This window comes from Neomonachus schauinslandi, chromosome 6 (assembly GCF_002201575.2).
Source record: "Neomonachus schauinslandi chromosome 6, ASM220157v2, whole genome shotgun sequence".
NCBI classification, from domain to species: Eukaryota; Metazoa; Chordata; class Mammalia; order Carnivora; family Phocidae; genus Neomonachus; species Neomonachus schauinslandi.
This window is the reverse complement of record NC_058408.1, coordinates 40,856,121-40,878,550: the sequence shown is the minus strand read 5'-3', so window position 1 is coordinate 40,878,550 and position 22,430 is coordinate 40,856,121. Positions and strand designations below refer to the sequence as shown.

Genomic DNA, 22,430 nt, shown 5'->3' with positions numbered 1-22,430 from the left:
TCAGTAACTGCTCTTAGAACACTTTTTTCGTACCAATCTGATGGTGCTTATTACATTGTTTCGAGTACTAAATGAACATAGTGTTTGTGTTTTTGTTTTACAACATTTCGGACATAATAACCGCTAAGTGAAAATTAATTGTAACAATCATGTTACAGTTTCTGTGTAGTTTTGTGTAAGTTCCTTTAGGGCAGAACTGTATCGTACTTTTTGGTTTCACTTTAGTGTCTTCAAAACACCAATGGCAAAGGCCCTGTCAGAGGAGACTCGTGCTACCGGCGGGGGGGCACGGGGGCGTCCCCGCACAGCCCTGAGACGTGGGGGGGGGGGGGTTCCATAGGCGAGCAAAGCGAGACAGGGAGACGAGCGGCTCCACCAATCACACGCTTGGGCGGTGAAGGCCCCACCTCCCAAATTTTCACCCATTATTCAAGTTAAAGCCAAGCTCTCAAGCAGCAGATGCGCGTGCAGGGATCCGAGGCCAGTCTGGGGGCGCTCGGGACACAGCATCCGCGTAGGGGGCTCAGGCGGAACCTTCATCCTCAGCTCGGTGTTTCCCGCGACTCCACGCCTATCGCTACACTACCAAATAGACGGCCTCCTTCCCCGCCCCGAAGGCCCATTCCGAGAACAATTTCCAGACTTCGGGACTAATAATTTCAGTGAAACGATGAATGGACATCCCAACGACTGAGGACAGTTTCTCCGAGCAGCATTTCCCTAGCGCGGCCCCACGACTTCCCTTAGGGGAGGGCGCCCCGCGTACGGCCGCCCACGCTTGCCCGCCCAGGGCAGAGCCCGCCGCCGCACCTCGCCCCGCGCGCGTGCACGGACGCGTGCTCAGGCGCGCACGCCGCCCCGCCCCGCCCCGTCGCGCGTGCACACCGCCCCCGCCCCGCCCCGCGTGCACGCCGCCCCCTCCCCGTCCCGCCCCGCCCGCCCGTGCCGCCAGCCGGCCTCCTTTCCGGAACTCTAAGCTGCCCCTCCCCGAGACCCCCTCGCCGGTGGGGGGACCCGGGTCGAGCCCGGGCGCTCTGTTAGCCAGAGGCAGGCGGAGGAGACCGGGTCGGCCGGGGCGAGCCGCCGAGGAGTAGCGGAGCCCGCCCTGCACACCCGGGAGAGAAGTGGGAGGGAGGCAGAGTTACGTGAGGCAGCGCGGAGTGAGTGAGCTTGGGTCCGACTCGAGGTCAGGCTCAGGACCGAGGCTGGTGGGCCAGGCCCCCGAGCCGGCGTTACACCGGCTCCGAGGAGCACTGAGCGGACACAGAGGGACGGACCGAGCGAGGACACATGGCCTCGCCATTCCTGCCCGCGGGGGCCACCACGGGCGACAGCGGCGGAGAGCTGAGCTCGGGGGACGACTCCGGTGATGTGGAATCCTTCCAGAGCCCCGAGACCGAGGCGTCCGGGAGCCTGACCGAGCTCTTTGAGAAGGCTGCAGCGCACCTCCAAGGCCTGGTTCAAGTGGCCAGCAGGGAGCAGCTCTTGTACCTGTATGCCAGGTACAAGCAGGTAAAGTCCTGGGGAAGGGGTGGATGCGGGAGAGCGACAAGAGGCCTTCTCTGTCCTCCAAAATCTAATAGTAAACGTGCTTGGTTGATGGCTAGGTGTAATGAAGTTTGCGTGTGTGTATGTATAATCATCCACTAAGGATTAGCATCCTTCTGAATATGGAGAGGGCCTGTTTGCTCTCCTGGGAGTGATATTTGGCTGGACACCGAATGACAGTTGTCCATGTTTTCTCTGACTTGCACAGTGACCTTGCACTTAATGCTTTTACCAGCTTCAGAACCTTTACAAAATGAGGATGATAAAATAAGATTTATCATTCACTCTTGCTGAAGGGTCATATGGAGGTAATTATGGAAGTACTATGAGCACATGGAAGTAATGTTAAAAAAAAATTGTGAGCTCCAAGAAAATTATATGATTGTAATAAAAGGGTGATGCAATACAAAATAAAGTATTATACTTTTGTTATTGTATTTTTAAAATCCTAAATATATTAGACTTATGTTTTGGCTGAATGGGCTTCTGATTTTTAGATATAATTATAAACATTTTAGAGCTAGTAAACACCAGGTGAAATAATCCCCTTCTTTTGCTGGAAAGGAAAGGGAAGCCCAAAGAGAGTAGATAACTTGCCTAGGGTCATACAGACAGATCAGTCAGAACTAGAACTAGATTGTAGCTCGTGACTCTAAGGCTCTGAACTTTACCTGGAAATAAAATTCGTAATGTCCTATAAGACATGTTTGATTTATCATTCAAAGAGTCAGAGGTACCAGAAGGAGAAATAATTGCTTTATCATAATCAACCAATACTTGTATAACATCTTTTATATGCAAAACACTTGGGTGTTATGCCTGCAGGGAGTGCGTAGAAGAAAAAGCATCATGGTATTTGCCTTCAAGAGACTTAGAAAGTTACTTGAGGAGCCTAGATTTAAACACGGGAAAAATTGCTAACAAAAGTTAAATAACATTTTAGGAAAGCTCCAGCTCTTTGGAACACTGGAAGCAATGACGTTCTGGGGAATAGCCCATTTTATTTTACTAAAAAATTTTAACCTTTCTTTTGCTTCTTGGTATCTATTTCCTCCTGTATTCTTTTAAGAAAAAAAAATAGTTGTAGGGTCCCTCTGTATTCTTCAACTGAATATACTGAATAGAGATGAATCTTCTTTTGAAGACTGATGAATTTCAGTTACGAATACGGGTTAAAGTGACTTGAGAGACGTAGCTATGGATACATATGGTATAAATTACAGTGTTGAATGAAAATTGCCCCTGAATTGGCCTTGGAATTTGCTTTCTTGCAGAAGTTCTGGATATCTTTTTTCTCTTTGGTTATTTATCCTGTCCCAATAACATTAAAATCAGACTTTCAATTATTAAACGAGAAGAGTTTATTGAACATTGTGCTAGGACCTTTAACATGTCTGACTAGTAATTCTCTGGGCAGCATAAGACTGCTTTTCTCCAAATTCCCTAGAGAACATTCTTTTTCTTTCTAGGACATAACTTTATTTACTGGTTTTAGTGTCATCATTATTAATATCTGATTTCTGAGTTATCAGTGAACTATAGTCACCTGTCAACTGGTAACCATTTTGTCTCATGTATCCTCACTTCATCCAGATCTTCTGGAAGAGGTGTGTCCCTCACCCTTTCAAGAACTTGATGTTAAGGTGTTTAGAAATATTCTGTATCTGGAAATAAAATTCTTTGTTATTAGAGAATAAGATTATGCTTACTTAGATATGACATTGGAACAATTTTCATCAATTTCTTCTAAATTTTTTTTTTTTTTTTTTTGAGAGGGAGAGAGAATCCTAAGCAGGCTCTATGCCCCGTGTGGAGCCTGAGGCGGGGCTCTATCTCATGACCCCGAGATCATAACCTGAGCTGAAATCGAGTCAGATACTTAGCTGACTGAGACACCCAGGCCCTCCTAAATATTTTATTTTATTATTATTTTTTTAAAGATTTTATTTATTTGACAGAGACACAGCGAGAGAGGGAACACAAGCGGGGAGTGGGAGAGGGAGAAGCAGGCTCTCTGCAGAGCAAGGAGCCCGATGCGGGCCTCAATCCCAGGACCCTGGGACCATGACCTGATCCGAAGGCAGATGCTTAGCCAACTGAGCCACCCAGGTGCCCCCAAAGATGCTATTTTTAACACTATTTCAGAATTCTGTTAAAAATAAAATAGGGCACCTGGGTGGCTCAGTCGTTAAGTGTCTGCCTTTGGCTCAGGTCGTGGTCTCAGGGTCCTGGGATCGAGCCCTGCATCGGGCTCCCTGCTCTGCAGGGAGCCTGCTTCTCCTTCTCCCTCTGCCAGAGCTCCCCCTGCTTGTGTGTGCTCTCTCTCTCTCTCTTTCTGTCAAATAAATAAAATTAAAAAAAAAAAATACCATCTTTGATAGCATAATAAAGTTGAAATTCCAATATAATTGATGCATGGACCAGAATTTCTCATGAAACAATTACATTTTGTATTCAGAGTAGCACTGCATTTTGGAGGCCGAATGAAATAAAGTTGTCCCCAGGAAGATAACAGAAATAAGCTGAGCTGTGAACCTTCTTTTCAGAACCCTAAACTTACCTAACATCATAGCTCTTTTAATCTCAGATAAGCCTGTGCCTCCCAAATCATCTTTTAGTGAGGTTTCAAAAAGATCACACCAATGAACAGTTTTTTGGTCCTCTGCAGTAGCCTACACTTTCCCAGGAAAAGATAACTAATTGACACCTGTGAAAACTCTAGGACAATGAAAATTTCAAACCCGTTAGCTTCATTTCACCAGAGCCTTCAGCACCAGCACAGTGAGGATACCCAGCGTGTTCTCCTACTTCAACCTGGCCACACATGATTCACTGGCATTTGCTATTAGCCCCCTTTGTTAAAACATTGTTTTATCATACATATGTCAGAACAGAGTTTAGGTGTTTTGTTAAAATGGCACATTTTATAACTCTGCTCTATAGCTAATGATTCATTATTCAATGATTTGGAAACTGTTGCTCATCATGTCCTAAAATCCCGTAGTTTTATTTACCCAGTCTTTTCTGATCCAGAACTATTGTTTGAATTTGGGAATGCAAAAGCTTATGTGCCAGTTAGACTATAGGGTCAGCTGCTGAGCTTTTATTTTCATCACACATAATGGTCTGGAGGTAGGTGACCTAGGGCTGGTACGGTGATTCTGCTTCACGAGATCATCTGGGGGATTAGTCTTTTTCTGTTCTGTAGTTCAGCCATTCCCCCAAGGCAGCAGTTCTCAAATTATGGTCTAGAGACCCCTGAGAATCCCTGAGACTTTCTCAGTAGATCTATAAGATACAAAACTATTTTCCTAATAATACTAAGACATTATTTGCCTTTTTTCTCTTTGATAAAACTGCTGACGCATCGGCATGAATCAAGGCAGTGACAGCAAATTGTACTAGTAGTCATATATTTTACCACCATGTACTCAGAGTAAAAAAAAAAAAAAAAAGGCCAAGTTCACTTAAAAATGTCTTTGATAGGGGCACCTGGGTGGCTCAGTTGTTAAGTGTCTGCCTTCGGCTCAGGTCATGATCCCAGGGTCCTGGGAAGCCTGCTTCTCCCTCTCCCACTCCCCCTGCTTGTGTTCCCTTTTTAATATTGTGTGTGATGAAATGGGGAGTACACGCAAGGCAGTTCTGCACACTGAATTATGTTGGCCATTTTGAGGAAAAGCACTTGTGTAGTTTTTGAGTTGCAAGCTGAGCTATCCACATTTTTCATGAAACATCATTTTTCCTTAATAAAACAACTCACAGATTAACTCTGCTTATTCAAATTTGAGTATTTGGCAGATGGTTTCTTCAAAGTGAATGAAGTGAGCCTGTCACTTTAAGGAAAACAGCTGACAGTGTTTGTTGCCAGTGGTCACATTTGAGCCTTCAAATGAAAATTAGAGGTTTGGAAAATCTGTGTCTGTCACATGAACTTGACAGCTTCCTGATACTTAAGAACTTTTTTGATGAGATTAATGGTGATTCTAATGATTGTAACTTCTGCTTTTGTATAATGTGTCAACATTTGGAAGGAATGCATAACTCAGTGAACCATATTTTCCAAATATTGCGTGGAATGTTACAAATTATGTGTGAGTAAAAGATCCATTCAAAGTGCAAGTCAGACCAATGGATTTTAATGTAGCAGAAGGAAAAATTCATTGATACGCCATCAGAATCCACATTGCATCCAATCTTGAAGAAACTGCCACTTGTTGAGTTTTGGTGTGGTATCAAAGAAAAAAATATCCACAATTATCTGAAAAGGCTACTAAAACACTTTTTTCTTTTGCAACAGTATATCTGTGTGAGCTTTTTCTTCATATACTTCAACCCAAGCAACATATTGCAGTATATTGAATAGATAAGTAGATATGAGAATACAACTGCCTTCTATTAAGGCAGACGTTAAAGAGATGTGCAAAATGTACAACAGTGACACTTTTCTCACTAAGTTTCTTTTTTTTTTTTTTTTAAGATTTTATTTATTTGACAGAGAGAGACATAGCGAAAGCAGGAACACAAGCAGGGGGAGTGGAAGAGGGAGAAGCAGGCTTCCCGCAGAGCAGGGAGCCCGACGCGGGACTTGATCCCAGGACCCCGGGATCATGACCTGAGCCAAAGGCAGATGCTTAATGACTGAGCCACCCAGGCGCCCCCTCACTAAGTTTTTTGTGCTTTAGAATATACAGTTATTTTTCATAAAATTTTGTTATTTAAATATGTTAACTTAATGAGTTTATTATTTTTAAATTAGTTAATACACATTTTTACAATCTTTTAATTTTTAATATGGTAAATATTGATAGATATAACCCACATAAAGCTTCTTGGGGTCCTCATTTTTTAAGAGTGTAAAGGGATCATGAGACCAAAAATTTTGAGAACTGCTCCTCTCAGATCCTCTTTCCATGGCCAGAGATGGCTCACCATCACTTACATGCATGTTCTAGGCAGGGCTCAGGGAAAGGGAAGGACAAGCCCTCCTTTCTTTTCAGGGAAGATGTTTATATCACTTTCTCACACATCCAGTCCTCTCTACCTGGACCGAAGTTGCACGGTGTATGTAATATTTAGCTGGATGACCACACGTGTGTCTGGCTGAGACTTCTACTACTGTGGGAGAAATGGAGAACAGATAGATATTGGTATTTGTTTCTACCACTGGCTGGTGTCTGGGTAAAAAAAATAGTAATGACCGCTGTTTTTATGATGTGTCATAGTTTCTCTCATGTTTCTAACAATCCAGTAGTTGAAGTGATTTGGAGATGCCTAGATTTGATGTGGCATGTAAAACAGAGTGCTATAGAAAAGGAATATTGGACTTTGGAGTCAAATAGTCCTAAATTCACATCCTGACTACTAATTTAGGATTTGCTAATGTGTGAACTCTGCATCCCTCCCCAGAGTCTCTGTACTCATTTATAAAATGAATTTGTAATGGCAAACCTAACAGGATTGTTATATGGCTCATTTGCCATTACATATATGAAGCTTTTGGTTTGTGGTGATCAAGAAATGCTCTCTCACTGTTTCTGCTCTCTCACTGTTTCTTCCTTCTGTCCCCTTATAATAATTGGGCTGCTCCTGTGTAAGTGGACATTTTAATATTCATCAGAGGGCCATGTGATTAATTGCTAAGCAGATGATGGAGATGATACTTGTTATGAATTCAGAGATGGATAAGATCATTGTAGACTGAAAGGGTTCTTATAATCTGAATCTTGAATGGGACTGAAAGGTGTGAAAAGCTGATGGAAGAGAAGGCAGTTTAGGCGAGGGCAGTAACAGGAGCGAAACTCAGAATAAAAATCCTTAAAGCAGTGAGTAGATCAGTCCAGTTAGTGAGTAGACCATCAGTTTGATTTTAGTAAAATTCAAGTGTATAAAAGTAATAGTAGATGACGAGAAGGTCTCTGAGAAGTAGATGGGGGTTGGATTGTGGTATTAGGAAAAAATAGGTATTTGGTTGAACACATGCCTGACATATTCATTCCATTCAACAAACATTTTTTACTACCATAGGTAGGCACCATATAAGGTGCAGTGAGTGAGTTAAGAATGGTTTCCTGGAGACTGTGTTCTGATAGAAAGATGAGACTTCACCCAAAACTTTCTAACACCAGGTAAAAGTGGAAAGTGCTGCTGTCAGAAGTATGCGGAGTAAATGCTGTGAGTTCATGCTGTGAGTTCGTCAGAAGGAGATTACTTTTGGCAGTGGGAATAAGGGCTGTATAGTGAATTCTGCACTTGTGTGAATTTCATTTATGTTTATTCACAATGGAAATAACGTATATTTTCACTACAAATGTTATTTGAGGATTACAAATAAGTATTGGCCACAAACAAGACGAGCTTATTGTGGTAGATAGAATTTATATTGTTGCTGGAAAACCCTTGAAAGTTTTTTGCAAGGCTGTCAGCATCCATATTTGTATCAATTAGTTTCATAATAGGATACTTTACAAATGGTATTCTTTATCCTGGAATTTGGGAGAGATAAAATGCCGATAGTGTAATGAGAATCAGCATAAATAAACAATATTGTGAATTCTGATAAACTGTACTTCACAGCTTGTTTATTGCACATTTAAAAATTCTATATGATAAATGGTAATAAGGATCACATAATCTATATTTATAATTTGCCTTGTATATATATAATTTGTCTACTAGTTTAGGAATGCAAGTGTTTGTCACTCATATTTTTTTATGTATCACAGTATTAGACAACAGTGGTTTTATGCAGTAAGCCAAAGCAGCCTGTATTTTAAAATTTGTTTTTTTGCTTGCTTTTACAAAGAATGTTAAATTTTGTTCTATATAGATGCAAATATTTTCTAAGCTATAGTTACTGAGTATACATAATAAATTTGAAAATAAAAAGTTTCTCTGGCATTTCTTTGAAAAATAAGTTCTTTATTTTTTTCCCTCCCTTCAATTAGGTCAAAGTTGGAAATTGTAATACTCCTAAACCAAGCTTCTTTGATTTTGAAGGAAAGCAAAAATGGTAAGAAATTCTTGGAATCTAATGAGGTTGTTGGAAATGGTTTAGGTGTTTAGGAATTAGAAAGTAGTGAGCAGATTAAAGAATTATTTTTATATTAATCTCTCTGCTGTAGACTGTGCTAACAACAGGCAATTGGGAGAGAGATTAAAAGAATCCGCTTTTAGCTAAGTCTCCTAAAGGATTCTCATGCCATGATGTTGGTATACACATAGTTCACGACAGACATACATTCCTTATATACAGGTAGCTTCTTAGAGAGTGATGGTAAGAGCTATTGCTTGAGATTTTCCTATCCTGTCATACAGCCCCTAACGGATCACCTCTTCTGCCCTGTGTAGGAATCTTTGAATGGACAGGAAGATGGGAAGGGAGAAGAACAGGATAAGTCCCCATTTTTATTCTCCCCTGCCCCAATTTTATCTTCTTATCTCTAGCGCTCTTCTGTACCTTGCCCCACCCACGCCACAGTAAAGTGCTTATAATAACCGGTTGGGAAGAAAGGGGGGGAAATAGATACTGAGTCCACTTCTTTCCTGAATCTATAAGATTTTTTTACTTCTAATTCAGAGGTTCCTCCTTATCATATGAGGTCTTATTTACTCTTACCTTGTCTAAGTGAAAAAAAGAGAAATTGCATACAATAGGGACCCTTAGTTATAGGAGGAAGAACTTTGGAAGTGTCAGCCCTGGAATTAAAAGTATAAAGGGTAGGGTTTAAAAAAAAATGAAATATGGTTGAAGAGAGAAGAGTGCTAAAAATGGATTCTAACTTTACATTCTAGAGCAGTGCTACTCCAAATGTGGTCCCTTGACAGTTTGCCTGTCTGCGAACTGTTTGTTACCCGGCTGTAAAGTCATGCAAAGCTTGAACTTGAATGTAAATCAGTTATGTCATTAGGCCCATGTTTAGTTCTGCTGACTTTGTTTGTGTAGGGCATTCTCAGTGAAGGAAGCAGTGCTTTGATTTCCGTTCTAGCAGAAGCTTTCTTTCTTTTTTTTTTTTTTTAATTTATTTTTTTATTCTTATGTTCTAGCAGAAGCTTTCTTTGCTGATGATAACAAATAGTTCTCTGACACTTTATTACTGTTGTGGTGAATACCTGATGCAACTTTTATTGTGAGTTTTTTGTTTTAATTTTTGAAATTTGATAACTTCAGCATTATTTTTTTCCCTTATGCTTGCCTGGTTTTTCATTGTTTTTAGCAATTTTGAGAAGTTTTGATTTTACAGCCACTATAATAATTCAGGCAAGAATCATCAATGGATGCTGAAACCATTAGATGAAAAACTACTGAGGAGCATTTACACAATCTGACCCTCAGTTTACTTTTTAATTACAAGGAAGACAACAGGAGATACTGCTTCTACAAAGTCCTTAATCTTATCTGTGATGATGGGGGGGACAAACTGATGTCATGTGCCCCTAATGTGATACATTGTGAAGGACATGTCACCTATATATTGCTTTTGCCAAAACCTGATTCTAATCATGATTATTCATTTTTGGCAAGAATACCATGTAGGTGAGGAAACAATCAGACAAACCCAAATTGAGAGAGATTTTATAAAACAACTGGTTTGGACTCTTAAAAAATATCAATATCGTGGAAGATAATTAAAAGGCTAAAGATAGACAAAACTCAGTGCTATGTGTGAATCTTGATTGGCTCCTGGTCTGGGAGAAGAAATCTATAAAGGACATTATTGGGAAATCAGGGAAATCTGAAGGTAGTCTATGTTTATATAATATTAATGTTAAGTTTCCTGTTTGATATATGCTGATATATTTAGGGGTAGAGTGTTGGGATGTATACAGGTAACTCTCAACAGGGTCAGGAAAAATAAATTTGGAAAACCTCAGAAAGATGTTATATTCATTGTGGGAGCAGGAAGGTAGTGAAAAAACTGTGGTACTGAATTGTGTTTTACAGTGAATCAGTGGATCTACTTCCTGGGTGGAAGTAGTAAGAATTGGCAGGGCAAGACCAAGAAGGAGCTTGTCTTGGCAGCTTACAGGAAAAAGAAGAAAAGGATGACTCAGAAGGGGCACAGGACTAAAATATTACTCTTGATATTTATACTGCAAGTGGTCCCTACCTTCTTACTCATTAAAATTCTTACCTCTGTCCTTACCACCCCTCACTTTTTGAAGTCCTTGCATCAGGATCCACTACCAGCAGCTTATAGCTGAGATAACAGCAAAAGGGGAAGGTGTATTTCTCACAGCTTAAATACGAAGTTCAAAACATTTTCCCAGGGAATATTGTTTTGTGTGATGATTATTCCCATGTTACCAAAATGCTGTATAAGGTGGAAACTACTTTTATTGGTCTGTAGATCATACATTCTCAATAGGGATGAAAGTTGGGTTTTGGGGAGTTATAAAATCTTGGATATTACAGTTGTTTGTGGTCTTCTAAAATTCATTCGATATGCAGTATATCTGGGTTATAAAATTTCATGGGGGAGGGTGATTAGGGAAAAAAAATGTCTAAAAAGGCTCCTTAGGTGGTGGGGTGTAAGGTGTGTGTTGGCAGACACCATTGTGAATGCAAAAAGAGAGCTACTCATCTATGGCTTCTATCTATATCTCACATCCTTAAAATGAGTGTGCCAATTTTTTACTACTAAAAAGGAATGTGTCATTTGTGTTACTTCCATAGATAATGACAGATCATTTTGGATATTCTTTACTGTAGGGAAGCATGGAAAGCACTTGGTGATTCAAGCCCCAATCAAGCAATGCAGGAGTATATCGCAGTAGTTAAGAAATTAGATCCAGGTTGGAATCCTCAGGTAAGATTTGATGATTGTAAATAATACTTTCCAAAAACATATCATCTTCCTCTCAAGTAAAGGTTTAAAACCAAGCCTAAGCTAAGTAGCATTCTTTTTTTTTTAAGATTTTATTTATTTGAGAGAGAAAGAGAGCATGAGTGGGGCGGGTGGAGGGTGGGGAGGGGCTGAGGGAGAGGGAGAAGTAGACTCCCTGCTGAGCAGGGAGCTGAACACAGGGCTGGATTCCAGGACCCTGAGATCATGACCTGTGCCGAAAGCTGAGGTGACTGAGCCACCCAGGTGCCCCTTAAGTAACATTCTTAAATGTTTTATTTTCTTAGATTATAGAGTTATTGTAATATTATATCTATCTCAAAGTACTATTGCTTGAATATTAACCAGTTACTGATACTGAGAACTTCTCTGAATTGTAGAGAATTTTTTAAAAAAGATTTTTAAAAATTTACTTATTTGAGAGAGAGAGCAAGTGAGCAGGGGGGAGGGGCAGAAGGAGAGGGAGAGAGAGAGTCCCCAGCAGACTCCACACTAATCACAGAGCCTGATGTGGGGCTCAGTCTCATGACCCTGAGAGCATGACCTGGGCTGAAACCAAGAGTCGCTTAACTGACTAAGCCCCCCAGGTGCCCTGGAATTGTAGAGAATTTTTAAAAGCATAATAATAATTTCAATTTTGTAAAAACTCAGTTCATTTCAGAATTTGAAAGAGTTTAATGTGAGATCATCATTATCTTGAGAAATGGCAGGTTTCTTTTAGATTTTTTTTTTAATGAGCACTTCTGTGCAAGTACAAAATGCTTTTTGATGTGGATAAAATATGAATAAGATATGCTTTCTGCCATTACATAATTTAAAGTATATTAGTGAAGATAAAATACAGAAAATATAGTAGTAATGCAAGTGCTAGGGAATCCAGTGGAAAGAGAGATTACTTTGGACCTTGGAGGTATTGGGTATTGTTCACTTAAATGTACCCTCTTTTTCTGGTATACTTACTGGAGAACATCTAGAAAGACTTTAATAAAGGTGGGGGTTGGTAGTTTATTTCAAAAATTTTTTTGAAACATTGGTGACAGGTGTTTTAGTGGGATAAAGGCATCAGTACCATGTTGAAAATGCAAATTGAGTATTACTTTTCATTAAAAATGTTTAGGCCAAACATTTCAGTGATGAATGAATATAGCAACTTTCAGATTTTTTGGTAGTAATTATTTCATTGGTACACGTGTTCTACCAGTTTGAAGGAATTTTGTTCAATAATCATGGAATCTTAAAATTCAGAGTTGTAAGGTACCTTAAAGATTATATATTATGACGTACAAAAGTATATCTTAATTGTGAATACAAAGAGGGAGAGATAACCAGCTTAGGGTATCTTTAAAGATATAACTGCCTTTTTGAAGTCATTGGAACTTTTCCTGATGTTTTGATGTGCATGAATATTTTCAGAAATATTCCATTTTGTTAGTATCTTTTATGAAACATCAAGTTTGCATACAAATGTATATCATAGAGATCCTAAGGACTTTGTAAATTAAGTGGTGAAAACAGGTGCCCCTCTGAGCTGAACTCAGCCTGAACACATATGCCACAGTGTTTAAAAAACAAAACAAAACTTGAGTTTGAATGCGTTTTGGTGAGTACTTTTCAGTCTCTGTGGTCTTAGTTCTTCCCTATTGATTTTACATGACTGTTTCTGATGCCTGGCCTATGTAGGCGTTTGAGTTTATAAGTTCTGATAAATGACAGAATTTATTATTTCTTACCTTCAATACCTTAATTACTAAATAAAATTCTGCTAACTAGCACTCTTTTTTTTAAAGATTTATTTATTCTAGAGAGAGAACGTGCTCATGTGCAGGAGCGAGGGGAGGGGCAGAGGGAGAGGATCTTCAAGCAGACTCCCTGCGGAGCCTGGAGCCCAACTTGGGGCTCGATCTCACAACCAACCCGTGAGATCATGACCTGAGCTAAAACCAAGAGTGGATGCTCAACTGACTGAGCCACCCAGGTGCCCTTGTTAACTATAACTCTTAAAAATGGTTGCAGAGTCCATGTGGTTAGGTAGTTCTTCCTTATGGAAATTTAAATAGGCAGTAAGGATGCTTTTTAAAAATATGTAAATTTCACCTATTGAACATAAATTTGAGTCAACTAAGCAGAATCAAAGGCACTTTCAAATAAAGATCATTCTTTCAGGGTCGTGAGATCAAGCCCCCTGTGGGGCTCCGTGCTGGGCGTGGAGCCTGCTTAAGATTCTCTCTCCCTCTGCTTCCCCCCACCCCGTCTCCTGCACATGCATTTGCTCTCTCTCTTTCTCTTAAAAAAAAAAATCGAAGATCATTCTTTAATACATTGTTCTCAAAATGTTTTGACATCTGTAATCTAGTTGTAAAGAGGAATTTTATGTTTTGTTTACATTTTTGTTTAATTTAAACATTCTGATCTGGTCCCCTTTGACTCAGCTTTTGTTCCCTTTCTTTCTGACTGGTATGAAGTAGTTCGTAACTGCAATCTCAAGACATTTGATGTTTCATTTATTATCTTTTAGGTTAGAGAATGATTTTCTTTTGATACTAGTGTCTGAAACCAGTGAAATAATAACTCTCATTGCTGAATGTGCTAAGCTCTTTACATGTGTTGTCCTTTGAAATCCTCAAAAGAATCTTAAGATTTTTTTTTATTTTTAAGTAATCTCTACAGCCAATGTGGGGCTCAACTCATGACCCCAAAATCAAGAGTTGCATGCCCTACTGACTGTGCCAGCCAAGCACCCCCACCAGAATCTTAATTAGATTAGAAACTATTATTGTCAGGGCACCTGGGTGGCCCAGTCGTTAAGTGTCTGCCTTCGGCTCAGGTCATGATCCCAGGGTCCTGGGATTGAGACCCACATCAGGCGTTGGGCTCTCTGCTCAGCAGGAAGCCTGCTTTTCCCTCTCCCACTCTCCCTGCTTGTGTTCCCTCTCTCGCTGTGTCTCTGCCAAATAAATAAATAAATAAAATCTTAAAAAAAAAAACTATTACTGTCTGCATTTTAAAAATGAGGAAATTCAGGCATAGAGTGGTTTATATCTTGCCCAAGATTAGCCAGCTAATAAATGATGGTGCTGGGAAATGGACTTATCTGTATAGGAGTTCAGAGCCCCACTCTTAATCTCTTTGCTCTCTTTTCTACATCTAGCATTTTATATTTACACCTATTTACACACGTATACATTTGTGTATATATAGAACATATGTATAGCATCCATCTAAACTTATGGGTGTGTATATGTATAAAAAATTCAAGTAAAGGTAGTTAACTGTTTTAATCAAAGCTCCATGGAGTATAAAGTGAAGTATAAAATGAATAATACCTTAAAATGTAAACCCTTGACTGTGTTTTCTGTTATGTTTCATCTTATCTCAAGAATATGCTGTTGAATATCTAATCAAGGTAATTCTTTTGCCTTATTTGGTTTTTTGCCAGGGGGAAGAGGGTAAGTTTTTATTTTGGTATAACTTATTTTTATTATTTTTGACAAATAGAAATTGTATGTATTTAAGATGTACAACATGATGTTTCTCTGTTTGATATATGTATATATTGTGAAATGATTCTCACAATCAGACTAATTAACATTTTCATTACCTCTCATGGTTACCATTCTTTTGGTGCTGAGAACCCTTGATATCTACTCTCTTAGCAGATTTCAAATATACAATATATTATTATTTATTATATATAATTATTAAATATATATTATATTATTAACTAATGTATTAATAATTAATAATGGTACATTATTAACTAATATATACTTGATATAATTTTTTTTAAGTTTCAGAAATAGTGCAAGGAACTTCTGGATAGTCTTTATTTAGATACCCCAATTGTTTATGTTTACTTTAGCATTCTCCCTGTTTACACACACACTCAAATTTTTTCTGAACCATTTTACATAAGTTGCAGACAATATGTCCCTTAATCACTAAATACTTCATTATTTCTTAGAACAAGGACTTTCTCTATCATTATACCATCATTATAAAAATTAGAACTTTTTTTGGTGTCATGAGTTCTTTTGAAATTTCTTCTTTTTTTTTATTTAGACACTTTAGGCTCAGAGTTCCTGCAGGGCTTTCTATACACATACACATCAATTGTATATATTTAAGGTATACACCATAATTAGATATATATATAGTAAAATGGTTACTATAGTCAAATTAATTAATATACCTTCTTCTCATATAGTTATCTTTTTTTTTTGTGGTGAGATTACCTGATATTTACTCTCTTAGCATATTTTCAGTATTCAACACAGCATTATTTATTATAGTCATCATGCCTGTATATTATTTTTTATTTTTTATTTTTTTTTAAAGTAAGCTCCATGCCCAGTGTGGGGCTCAAACTTATGACCTGGAGATCAAGAGTCATGTGCTCTACCAACTGAGCCAGCCAGGCGCGCCTATCATGCCTGTATATTAGATCTCTAGATTTATTCATCTTACACAACTGCAGTTTTATACCCTTTGACCAGCATCTCCGTATCTCCCATTCCCCACCAGCCCCTAGTAATCACCTACTTTGTTTGCTGCTGCTGTGAGTTTGACTTTTTAATTTCATTAAATTCTACATATAAGTGAGATCATATAATATTTGTTTTTGTCTGGTTTATTTCACTTAGCATAATGTCCTCCAGGTTCATCTATGTTGTCACAAATGGCAGGATTTGCTTCTTTCTCATGGCTGAATAATATTCCATTGTTTATATATATATATATATGTATGTACATATATATATATGTGCATATATATATATATACACACACACACCACATCTTTTTTTTTTTTTTTAAAGATTTTATTTATTTGACAGAGAGAGACACAGCGAGAGAGGGAACACAAGTAGGGGGAGTGGGAGAGGGAGAAGCAGGCTTCCCGCGGAGCAGGGAGCCCAACGCGGGGCTCGATCCCAGGACCCTGGGATCATGACCTGAGCCGAAGGCAGACGCTTAACGACTGAGCCACCCAGGTGCCCCTATACCACAATCTTCTTTATCCATTCATCCATAGATAGATTGTTTCCATATCTTGGTTATTGTGACTAATACTGCGGTGAACATGGGAGTGCAGATACCTCTTTAAGATCCTGATTTCCTTTAGATGTATACCCAGAACTGGATCATATGAGAGTTCTATTTTTAATTTTTTTTTAAAGGTTTTATGTATTTATTTGAGAGAGAGAGAGAGAGAGTTCGTGCATGGGTGTATGCCCATGTGTGGGGGGAGGGGCAGAGAGAGAAAGGGAGAAGCAGACTCCCTGCTGAGCACAGAGCCTGATGCAGGGCTGGATCCCACGACCCTGAGATCATGACCTGAGCTGAAGTCACACGCTTAAGTGACTGAGCCCCCCAGGTGCCCCCTATTTTTAATTTTTTGAGGAACCTCCATGCTGTTTCCCATAATGGCTGTACCAATTTATATTCCAGTCAACAGTGAGCAGTAGTTCTTTTTTCTTAAAATCAGGAATTTTAACATTGATTCAGTATTGTTGAATCCATGATCCATATTCAAATTTATCATTTATTTTAAAAATCTCCTTCATAGTTGAAACATTCTGATCCATCATCCAATCCAGGATCATGCACTGTATTTATTTGTTGTCTCTTTAGTCTCCTGTAGTCTGGAACAGTTACTTAGCCTTTTTTTTTTCTTTCTTGACTGTGATAGGTTTTTGTTGGTTTTTTTTAAAGATTTTATTTATTTATTTGAGAGAGAGAATGACATAGAGAGAGCATGAGAGGGGGGAGGGTCAGAGGGAGAAGCAGGCTCCCTGCTGAGCAGGGAGCCCGATGTGGGACTCGATCCGGGGACTCCAGGATCATGACCTGAGCCGAAGGCAGTGGCTTAACCAACTGAGCCACCGAGGAGCCCCATTGACTGTGATAGTTTTGAAGAACATAGGCCAGCTCTTTTGTAGAATGTCCCAGTTTGGGCTTGTCTGATGTTTCCTCATAATTAGATTCAGATTATACATTTTTAGGAGAAATACAACAGAATTGTGTCCTTCTCAGTGCATTATACCAGGAGATACATGATGTCTATTTGTCCCAGTGTTGGTTATGTTAACTTTGATCACTTGCTTAACATGGTGTTTACCAGATTTCTCTACTGTAAAATTCCTATTTTTCCCTTTGTAATTAGTAATTTGTGGGGAGATACTTTAAGACTATGTAAATATCGTTTTCCTCATCAGATTTCACCCACTAGTTTTAATATCCATTAATGATTTTCCAACTCCATCATTTCTTCTACATTTATTATTTGGCATTCTATAAAAATGGGCTTTCCCTTCTCCCCTGTTTATTTATTCACTGTCAAGAACTATGAAAGATCTAGGATTGTATCCTACTTGCAAGCTAATAAGTTAGCCTGTTATTGTTTCTTAGATGCTGGCAGAGGTACAAGACTCCTGGGTCTGAGCCAAAGGACTTTATTATTCATGGTATGGCAAAGTGCATGAGATTCATTTGATTTGCATTGGTTTCTCGAATCCCCCAAGTCCCACAGGGATAATGCAGGTGGGCCTAGATGGATTCCTGCATATGCAGTGGGTTGTGCTACAGCGAAGGAGCACTGAGCTTTGGGGATTCACCACTTTTATAGCAGGTGGAAGTAAGCCTGCTCTTTGTCAGGGGTGGGAAGACATTACCTCATCCCTGAGGGTTGCTTGCTGTACACACAACCCTGAGAAATGGCCCAGGTAAAGAGTAGTTAGAGCCTGGCATTACCGGAGGAGAATGTGTAGAGATGCTCAGGGCCCATGGCTGATTGCTTCTCCCAACATTCATGTATTTATATCTGTACTATATATACTCATGGATTTCTGTTTTATTCAGTGGGTTACAATCCATTACTATCATTATTTATTTGGTCACTGGGAACTCCTTCAGGATGGCTCCTGTCTCCTTTTGATATATCCCCATCAATCTTTGAGACGTTTCTTACTTTTTGTCACAAAATGTTACAGGCTGTATTAGTCCCCTAGAATTGCCATAGTAAAGTACCACAGACTGGTACTTTGTAGTTTAAAACAACAGAAATTTATTCTCTCATAGTTTTGGAGGCTAGAGGTCTAAAAATCAAGTGTTAGCAGAGCCATGCTCTCTTTGAAGGCTGTAGGGAAGAATCCTCCCTTGCCTCTCCCAGCTTCTGGTGGCCCCCGGGGTTCTTTGACTTGTGTCAGTGTAACTCCAGTCTCTGCCTCTGTCTTTACATGGCCTTCTTCCCAGCATGTCTATATCCAAATCTACCTTTCCTTTTTCTTACATAGACACTAGTCATTGGATTTGGGGCCCACCTCAGACCTCGTTTTATCTTTCCCCCACTCTGATTTATTGAGATATAATTGACATAGAATATCATGTAAATTTAAGATATAAAACGTGTTGGCAGATGTTGGGAAGATGGTGGCAGAGTACAGGGACCGTAGGTACGCCTCCTCCCGCTAATACAACTAGATAACTATCAAATCATCCTAGATACCCCAGAACTAACCTGAAGACTGGCAGAACAAACTCCGCAACTAAAGGCAGAGAAGAGGGCACATCCAAGAAGATAGGAAGTACAGAGACCCTTTTTGGGAGAGAAACAGAATGTGGCTGCTGTAATGGGGAGGAAGCCGTGGTTGTGGAGAGAGGCGAGATACAGACTAGCACACGGGGGAGCACATGGGGAAAATGAATCCCCAAAGCAACTGGCTTGGAAAGGGCTTCAAGAGGAGCTGAATTTCATGAACTTTAGCAACCAGCAGGGCTTAAAGCCTGGACTCTTAAAGGTCAGTGGCCTTGCTCAGGAGAGCCCACAGGCATTGAGGCTGCTATTGGAGAGAAGGAAGGACAAACAGCCTGCAGACATATAGTGTAGACACAATGATCTGAAGAGCGCCTGGGTCATACAGTGGGAAGGTTATTTGCTCATCTCCTAATGTATCCCAGAGAGGCAGAGTTCATGGAGAGATCCCTCCAGGAACAAGGGAACTGGCTTGTGCCATTTCCCTCCCCTACACCACAGCATGAGCACAGAGCCATCTGTGGGAACCAGTACAGTGCCAACACTTGCTACCTAACTTGCTTACACCATGTCCTGCCCCCTGTGCTCTGGTGGAGTCGTCCTTCCCAGTCAGACTTGTCTCAGTCCCAGCATGGCAGGGCCCCTCCCCTAGAAGACCAGCCCAAACCCCTGTCTGCACCATGTCTCCTTTTGCAGGGCCTTGGTTCTGGTGGCGGTGGTGACAGGTGTCATTTCACAAGCAGACCAGAGCACACCTACTTAATATTCACCGCATTCAGGCCAGGGACCAAACACTGCCCACAACAGGCAAAGAGAGCCTCTGTAGACAACTGGCCTGAAGGATAAAGTGGCCAGAACAGAACAGCAGAGCACATGCAGCACACTTTAAGTCACTCCCTGTAGCACTGGGTCCTGGGAAACACACTGGGGAACTATACTACAGGGCACTACAGGACCTCTTCTTCATAAGGCTGATCCATGAACAGCAGACATAGCTGACTTTCTTTCTTTTTTTTTTTAAAAGACACATTTATTCAGCATCATGATCAGACTATTACATTTAGCAATCAACAGCATGGGTGCAAAAAAAAAAAAAAAAAACAACTACATTAAAACCCTTTGTCGGAATGCTTTACACTTTCCACAGAACAGAAACTAAAATAACTTGTTATACAATTAGTCACAAATACAGTCCTTGAGTTTTTTGCCCATACACATGAGTATTGTCTAAAACATGTCTTCTTTGTAGCAGCTAGGGCCTGCCACCACTGTGCTTGGCTGAGTTCACAAATCTGTTGTAACCTGTAGCTTCCCTGTCACTTCTCTGGCTCTCCTCTCCTGCTAAGCTTTGTTTTCTGGCAGTAATTAAAACCTTCTGCCACTGCCGTAGCTACTGCTGCTGCTGGAACCACCATAGCCACCTTGGTTTCATGGTTTGGCAAAGTACTGGCCTCTACCACCATGGGGGCCAGAGCTTCTGCCTCCAAAATTTCCTCCTTTCATGGGTCCAGAATTTGAGGGTTGATTGTTGTAATTGCCAAAATCATTATAGCTTCCGCCACCCCCAAAGTTGCTTCCATCATTATGAAATCCACCATATCCACCACCACCTCGACTGCCACCAAAGCCACCTCGACCACTGAAGTTCCCTCCACAACCAAAGTTGTCATTCCCACCAAAACCACCTCCATGACCACCATCAAAGTTTCCAGAACCACTTCAACCTCTTTGGCTGGATGAAGCACTAGCCATCTCTTGCTTAGATAGGGCTTTCCTTACTTCACAGTTGTGGCCATTCACAGTATGGTATTTTTGAATGACAATCTTGTCTACAGAGTCATGGTCATCAAATGTTACAAAAGCAAAACCTCTCTTTTTGCCACTGCCTCGGTCAGTCATGATCTTGATCACTTCAGTTTTCCCATACTGTTCAAAATAATCTCTTAGATGATGTTTTTCAGTGTCTTCTTTAATGCCACCAACAAAAATCTTTCTCACAGTTAAGTGGGCACCAGGTCTTTGAGAATCTTCTCTTGAGACAGCCCTCTTTGGTTCCACAACTCTTCCATCCACCTTGTGTGGCCTTGCATTCATGGCTGCATCCACCTCCTCCACAGTTGCATACGTGACAAACCCAAAGCCTCTGGAGCGCTTGGTGTTTGGATCTCTCATTACCACACAGTCCGTAAGCATTCCCCATTGCTCAAAATGGCTCCTCATACTCTCATCGGTTGTTTCAAAACTCAAACCTCCGATGAAGAGCTTCCGCAGCTGTTCAGGCTCTTTGGGAGACTCTGACTTAGACATGACAGCAGTGGGAGGGGAGACTTTAACGATGCTTACTCAGTGGTGTCCACGGGCAGAAAGCCATAGCTGACTCTCTTAACACACAGAGACAGGCGCAAAAAGTTAGACAAGATGAGATGACAGAGGAATTTGTCCCAAATGAAAGAACAGGACAAGACCATGGCCAGAGATCTAAGTGAAACCGATAAAAGTAACATCCCTGATAGACAATTTAAAATCATGATCATAAAGATATTCATTGAACTTGAGAAAAGAGTGGAAGACATGAGTGAGACCCTTAACACAGAGATAAGGAATAACACAGAGATAGAAATTTGAATAAATGAAAGGAGCAACATGCTTGATGGAATGAACAGCAGCCTGTAAGGAATAGAGGAATGAATTAATGACCTTAGAAGACAGAGTAATGGAAAGTAATCAAGTCGTACAAAAGAGAGAAAAGAGAATTATGCAGGAGAATAGACTTAGGGAACTCAGTGACTCCATCAAACATAATAACATTCCTATTACAGGGATCCCAGAAGAAGAGAGAGAAAAGGGGGTAGAAAATTTATTTGAAGAAATAGCAGCTAAAAACTTCCCTAATCTGGGGAAAGAAACAGATATCCAGATCCAGGAGGCACATAGAACCTCCAACAAAATCAACAAAAGCAGATCCACACCAAGACATACTATAATTAAGATGGCAAAATGTAGTGATAAAGAAAAAAACTTAAAAGCAGTGAGACAAAAGAAGACAGTTACATATAAGGGAAACCACATTAGGCTAACGGGACTTTTAAATTCAATTTTTATTTACTTATTTATTTGACAGAAGCATGAACGCACAAGCAGGGAGAGGGAGAGGGAGAAGCAGGCTCCCCGTAGAGCAGAGAGACTGATGTAGAGCTCCATCCCAGGACTCTGGGATCATGATCTGAGCCGAAGGCAGATGCTTAACCAGCTGAGCCACCCAGGTGGAGCCACCCCTGTTAGAGGACTTTTAAAGCAGAAACCTTGCAAGCCAGAAGGGAGTGGCATGATACATTCAAAGTGTATATAGGAAAAATCTGCAGCTAAGGATACTCTATCCAGGAAGGCTATCATTCGTAATAGAAGGAGAGATAAAGGGTTTCCGAGACAAAAACTAAAGGAGTTCATGGCCACTAAATCAGCCCTGCAAGAAATATTAAAGGGGACTCAGAGGAAAGGAAAGACCAAAAGTG

General features: G+C 40.3%; 1 protein-coding gene and 1 pseudogene across 1 annotated transcript in view; one reads left to right on the top strand and one right to left on the bottom strand.

Annotated features, from left to right (window-relative positions):
* Window positions 1–918: 918 nt before the first annotated feature.
* Window positions 919–22,430, top strand: part of ACBD6 (acyl-CoA binding domain containing 6) — a 217,914-nt gene continuing 196,402 nt past the window's right edge. Inside the window, exons 1-3 of the mRNA XM_021682563.1 lie at window positions 919–1,512; window positions 8,493–8,557; window positions 11,258–11,354. Coding sequence (XP_021538238.1) covers window positions 1,291–1,512; window positions 8,493–8,557; window positions 11,258–11,354 — 384 coding nt within the window. The 5' untranslated portion in view covers window positions 919–1,290. The remainder of the gene's footprint in view (window positions 1,513–8,492; window positions 8,558–11,257; window positions 11,355–22,430) is intronic.
* LOC110573942 lies at window positions 20,115–21,225 on the bottom strand (annotated as a pseudogene).